Here is a 6787-nt window from a genome sequence, read left to right on the forward strand (position 1 = left end):
TTCGGTTTTGTTCAGCGCTCTTTGGAACTGTTGCTTTTATCTGTGCACTCGTCAGTTCCGTGAGCGCTCGGTGTACATGCATCGAAGTTCCCAGTTGTGCTGGTGCCATCTCGTGCTATGTCCATGGCTGTATTTAATGTTACCTTAGTCCTGGCACTTAAAACTTTCTCTCGCAGTTTCACTGAGTTTGTGCCAAACACCACGCTGACCATCTCATCTTCCTCTGCATAAGCACAGTCCTTAACCCGTGAATATTTAGTGGGAGTTTGCTATTGGATTGCCGCTGACGGACGGCCTTATATGGGCAGGCACTAAATTACAAACGCCAGCGCAGCCTGTCTATGAACTTAATTTAAAGTGTAGGTTTACATCGTGCTTTGTTTCCGAAGTAGCAGAACTCATCAATATGGTTGTATATGTCACTCGCTCGCTTCTTATTGTGTCGCTGCCTTCTCAATTATATAATGCATGTTTTCTTGAGCGCTTTTTTGAGGTCTTCCTGATTTTCTATGTACTGCGTGATTACGTGTGAGGCGTGATGATGTCACACGAAACTCCGCCCCCACGGCGTTCAAGCTCATCTCCATTACAGTAAATGGAGAAAACAGCTTCCAGTTATGACCATTACGGTAGAATTTCGAAATGAAACCTGCCCAACTTTTGTAAGGAAGCTGTAAGGAATGAACCTGCCAAATTTCAGCCTTCCACCCACACGGGAAGTTGGAGAATTAGTGATGAGTGAGTGAGTGAGTGAGTGAGTGAGGGCTTTGCCTTTTATTAGTATAGATATATGTAATTTTATTTATTTTTTTTAATGTAGGTGCCCACATCATGGAAATACAAATACGTCTACGCAGAACTATTATATCCAATTTGTATAACTTGGAAAGTATCTAAACTTATGAATACACATCTCATATTTTAAAAGGGATGAAAGATCTTAAACAATCTACGTATAAGAATGAATGCACACATCTAAAAAGAGCTATTAAACCAGTATATTTTTTCAAACTTACAATTGTTTTTCAAATGAAAGGCACCCATACTCAGCTACTGTATGTTTAAATATATAAATATACTGTACATACACAATGCTATACGTAGTAGTAGTAGTAGTGGTAGTAGTAGCAGTAGTAGTAGTAGTAGGTGTAGTATTGTAAGGTGTACAGAGAGCAGTGAAATTCCCACCAAAATGCAACACATGACCATTATTTAGAGGCATGATAAACAAGAATGCATTAAAACATATAACCTTATTTCATTTAATAGAAAAGAAAAATCATCTTACCTGGTGTACTCCTCACTTCTGTTTCCACTCCACTATTTCCTGAAACATGGCAAACAAGGAAATTTACTGAGTTTTGAAATATAGAATCAACTGTATAGAACACACTTCAGTTCTCAATATATAAAGTCAACTGTGACATACTGTATTTGAAATTAGGCTTGAATAGATATAGTTAAATCTGCTATATATATGGAGTTCTGAATGTATAAAGTCAAACTTGAAATATATGAAGTTAATTTTGAATATATGATGTCAGCACTGATAAATATGGAGTCAAGTTTGCTGTAAAGTCAACATTGAGATATATTGCTTCAATCCTGAATATATATATAATTCAAATCAAATAAATATGTAAATATATGGTATGTAAGAATTTTATGAATATAAAGTCAAAGGTTTCATGTTCTGTATCTGTTATACTGAATACATTTACTATAACTGTGACGATATTTACTATAGAATCAATAGTATAACTGTATGGAAATTCAGTATTAATGAAGAGAAATTATCCTGCTGAGTTTGAGCGATAGGCTGGCAGAGTGTCCATGCAAGTACTGATAGATATGAATTCATTCATCAGTTAGCTTTATGATCCAGATTTATTTATGCTTTGACAAAACTGCTATAAGATCTTTTGGTTCTACTTCAGCCACTAGCATTCTTGTTACAGTGAAAACATTATGAAAACTTTTACTTAATCTAAGTTCCTTAAGTTTAACTTCTTAAAGCAAGTTGTGCTTTGTCTGTGGTATGACTGACTCATGGATGTGCACCTCAGGTAAATATCTATAGTACGTTGGGCAAATAAGACAACAGTGTCCATCAAGGATAGACAGGTCATGGTGGCTACCGGTGGGTCGCTGTATAGAAAGACATGCTATTGAGATGTAACCTGTGAGACAGAGTGACGTAACAAGAGAGGTCCACACCATGGTGCCCCTCTCCAATCACATGTATATACTTTTATACATTATCCTACTAACCCTTGGACCATCTCTAGCTGCTCTAACTTAACCATTTAAGTAGGAAAGCAGATACTAAGAAAACAGAAAAACAGGTCCACAAGAGAGTTGAAAAGGAAGTCAGAATTTAATACATAAATTCTTGTTTCACTCAGTAAAAATTTATTAGCATAATCAGTTTGTGATTTCTGGATGTAATTAGGTGGGAGAAAAGCCTGAAGCAACAGTGGGCCCTCAGAACTAAAACTTAGAACCACTGTGCTACATAACTTACAAATCAGTAGGAAATGGGCATGCATTAAGGAGAATGCAAGAATAGTTAGTGACCATTTGCATGTGGAGGACTAGTCTCAATAAAAGTCCTATGCCAATTTGTGATCCCTGTTCTTCCCTGGTATCCTTTGACTTTGTTTCTTCACATCTGCAAAGTGTGTAACAATACAATGATGTAGATTTGAACATGGGTGTCCAACGCAACTCCAACCCACAAGAGGACAAAAACAATGTGCTAATCAAGTTGAGAACTTTATAAGCAGTGAACAAGTAAGCCGTAGTCTTTTTACCTTTTAGAACACAGATTCGGTGGGTACCCCACATTACTGTATTTACAAACAATTTTTCCTGAAACAGAAGCTAGGTAGCACATAACCAAACATTCTTCCCTTTGTGATATCATTCGACGGGCGACTCTCTGAATAAGAGTCAATGCCAACCAGGTAAGTGAAGTGGGGTGTACAGAGGGTGTCTCTAAATTCTGCACTATAGTCTCGTTTGACTTATAAAGAAAAAAACTCCAGCGGGGCAGAATCTACACTATAACTCTGTATTAATATCTGGCTCTCGTTAATATATCGCAATATTTATAGTATTAAGTAAAACAATAAACAAAACGAAAGGTCGTTGTAGTATAATTCCAAAAGGAAGCGCTGTTAACGATTTAAAGAATTTCGCCATCAGTGGACTGATCCCACTTTTGCGTATTTCCATAGATTTTGCATTTTGCCAGTATTAAAGCATACTTATTAACGGTATAATCTCTATAACAGAAAGAGATTTCGCTAGAGCATTTTTATAACGTCATTAATCGAAAACCTCTGTTGAAAGGAAAGAGAAAGGTTGGCGACTTTAATTGCATTAAGCGGGTTGAGTAATGTGTACATTATTCGTTTTTACTTTGATAACGGTATTAGGAACGTCATACGCGCGGTTTTCATATATTTCGTGTTATTTTTTCATGAAGTTAATGAAATAAGTAGTCATAAAAGTAGATATTACAATAATCGTTAATTATGTGATGTGATTTTTTGGAAAAATTCTGAAGGAAATATAGCAGAAAGTGCGGCGACCGTTCGCCAAGGTACTGTACTCTGTCATATTTAAATAACTGTACAGATACTCGACAATTGTTTTTTTAAATGTGTTATTTTAAGATTTTGATTCATCAATATATCTACAAAGCTAAGGTTTTAAAAATATTCAGAAATGCTTTATCTCGTTTTTCTCCATCCATTCATTTTCCAACCCGCTGAATCCGAACACAGGGGTCTGCTGGAGCCTATCCCAGGGCACAAGGCAGGAACCAATCCCGGGCAGGGTGCCAACCCACCGCAGGACACACCAAGGCCAATTTAGAAACACTAATCCACCTAACCTGCATGTCTTTGGACTGTGGGAGGAAACCCACGTAGACGCGGGGAGAACATGCAAACTCCACGCAGGGAGTACCCGGGAAGCGAACTCGAGTCTCCTAACTGCGAGGCAGCAGCGCTACCACTGCGCCACCCCTCGTTTGTCTCACTTTTGTAATTTTTCACATGTTCTTCGGCACCATATACAAAATAGGCACAAAGTCCCATGATTCATCGTAGTTTAAAATGAAATCAGAATTAGCAAGTGATAAAAAATTAATTTCAAACTCTGAGTTATAAACCTTGTGTTTTGTGGGTGTGTTTGTGCGTTCGACATAATAAAACTCCGATCAACAAGCTCTTTTTTAAAATAAATGTCCATAAATTGGCCGTTGCATGAAGATCATAGCTGTACAATACATGCTTAACATAAACAGGCTGCCACCTGATTTGTGCAAACCGAACATCTGTTTTCTCTGTGATGTCTTTTCGACATAATTACACAAAAAATACAAATCTCCCGCAGTTTAAAATAATCGTGTCATTTTGTTTTAGCCTTAAAATATTCAAATTTTATAAGTCACTTTACATATATTATCCTCGTAATCCAATTCCGCCTGTTAGTATGCTGGAGTTTCATTTTTGTGGAAATATGACTTGAGCAATGTCGAAAACAATCTTCACAAAGCTTTAAAATATGCGTCTTTGCTTTGTTACACTCATAGTTGCGACAGCTGAGTGCTGCAACTCCAGATCTTTCATATTATGTTTAGTTTGACTAAAGTTACCCTTATAGTCAAAAACCTATAGCGGTTGTTTTCACAGATGAGCACTTTATTTTCGATTACTTTGATGTTTCAATAAACTCACTGCAGGTCAGTGGTTTGTGTTTCCCGTTTCCAAAAACCCAGTAAAGAAATAAACAAGTTCAAGTTTTGAAGGATGCAAAAACCTTCCAATTAGCAGGTAAAAAAATCTATAAATTACATCCACAAATACTACTTTTCTAGAAAGTTACTTTAAACAAATAAAACAGAATGTTACGCCTTGTAATAATTTTGTTCACACTAAAGTGCGAGTGGGGATGAAAGTTCAAAGAAATTCATTTATATGTATTTACCATAGTAGCTTATTCGTATAAATATACCGGTAACAGAGGTAATAAAAAATATAACTAATCATTTTATCCTGTTAAAATGTCATCTTGGATTCAACGCATCTGATCACACATAAAAAGGCAAAACCGCAATTACTTTGAACATTTTCTTCTGCGCAAGGAACAATTCACAGTTTGATACCCTTGATCAGCAGCGGTTCATGCAGAACCTGTAAATATACTGGAATCCAAAGTGCTAAGCCCGATCTATTCAGGTCTTATTACCTGATGAGGTTGCCGGCTTTAAACCTGGCATTATTAAACTCGCGAACTATCACAGCAAATATATTAGTTTAGATGTGCTGATAAGGCAGTGCTTCCGAGTGTAAATATTTAATTACTCTGCAAGATCTCAAACATATCAAACATCTTGTTCACCTCATCTTACCCGTTTGGTATTTTATTGCAGTGTAGATAGCATCCATTTGTGAATTTTCTTTCATCTTCGTGCAATTTCCAGTATTAGCTCGATAGCATTTCCGTTAGTCGTAGCAATGGCAGATGCGTCTATTACTTTGCCCAAAATACCGTTTTTAAGATGATACATTTCCGGGAAATTAAACATGTTATCACTTTGTAACTCCTCCTTTTTTTGCTTTTCATAAATTGCTTATATTAAGGTTTTTTTTTTTTTTTTATTGTTTAATGAGTAGCCAGAAATAACATTTCTAAAATTACAAGTCGTGTTTTTTTCGTTGGAGAAAAAAAGAATTACGGTAAGGATATAATCATACGATCTTTTTCTAAACTTGTACTGGTGAGTTTTGTAGTGCAAATTTATTATATGCAAATGCTGTTTCTTAAGGAATTAATTGTCCTGTGATCTGTCCAATATTGACTTATCTCAAATGGAGAAGAACATGAATCTTTAATTCGCCATTTTTCTTCTTGACATTTCGGCAAAAATAAAGCTGTCGGTTTCGTTTCTGTGCTAACCAACACCAACGCTTTATTTTGTAAAGGTATTTTTTTTATTTTTTGTAATACCGACATTATTGTATAAAATGTTATTTTTAAAATAACAATAATAATAACGACAATATTACGTAACTATGCACAGTGGCTGAGAAGCTGGCGTTGCAGTATTTTCGACATAGCGTTCTGGGTGCCTTGTCTTTGTCTGAGTTAAGTTTGCTTGTTCTCCTATGTGGGATTTTCAATGATACCCTGGATATTCTAACATTCCTAAACACGCACCGTTTTGGTTGATAACTCTTCACTGGCCCTGGACCAGGAGTGTGTGTGTAACCTGGCTATGTGATGGACTTACGCCTCATTCAGAGCTATGTGTTGCTTTGCATTAATTAGGCTGTCAGAATTGGCCTCTGCGACTCTAAACGGAATTGTTCCGTTTTGAGAATGTATGTATGAGTTATTTCGGCTTCGAAGCCAGTGTGTTTTAAGAAGTGCAAAGCAACATTTACCTTGGTTGCTTTTAATTGGTCACCGGCATGACATTGGGCAGTGGCGACTTTTTGCATCCGAAAAGGAATTTCACTACACGGTGTATGTACACCTGATAACATACACTTATAAACTAGTAACTGCATTTGTGCATGTAAACACAGGAATGTGCCCCGCGAGACTCTGAAATTAATATGCGGGTTAGAAAATGAATGGTTTAAAGGGCTGTCGACCACTGACCACAGGGCAGGAAACTGCGCTGCACTTACTTTAAGCCGTCCATTCTCGGAGCGCACACACACATTAACACACGCTAAGGTTATTTTTAAGTCACGAGTTAACCTAAAGT

At 36.7% G+C, this 6787-nt stretch overlaps 1 protein-coding gene across 1 annotated transcript in view; it reads right to left on the reverse strand.

Annotated features, from left to right (window-relative positions):
* LOC120534993 (C-type lectin domain family 4 member F-like) overlaps positions 1 to 5601 on the reverse strand; it is a 42568-nt gene extending 36967 nt beyond the window's left edge. Inside the window, exons 1-2 of the mRNA XM_039762498.1 lie at positions 5423 to 5601; positions 1289 to 1327 (exon numbers count right to left, since the gene is read on the reverse strand). Of these exons, the coding sequence (XP_039618432.1) occupies positions 1289 to 1327; positions 5423 to 5477 (94 nt within the window). The 5' untranslated portion in view covers positions 5478 to 5601. The remainder of the gene's footprint in view (positions 1 to 1288; positions 1328 to 5422) is intronic.
* Between the last annotated feature and the right edge of the window lie 1186 nt (positions 5602 to 6787).

Source organism: Polypterus senegalus, chromosome 9 (assembly GCF_016835505.1).
Source record: "Polypterus senegalus isolate Bchr_013 chromosome 9, ASM1683550v1, whole genome shotgun sequence".
Taxonomy (NCBI): domain Eukaryota; kingdom Metazoa; phylum Chordata; class Cladistia; order Polypteriformes; family Polypteridae; genus Polypterus; species Polypterus senegalus.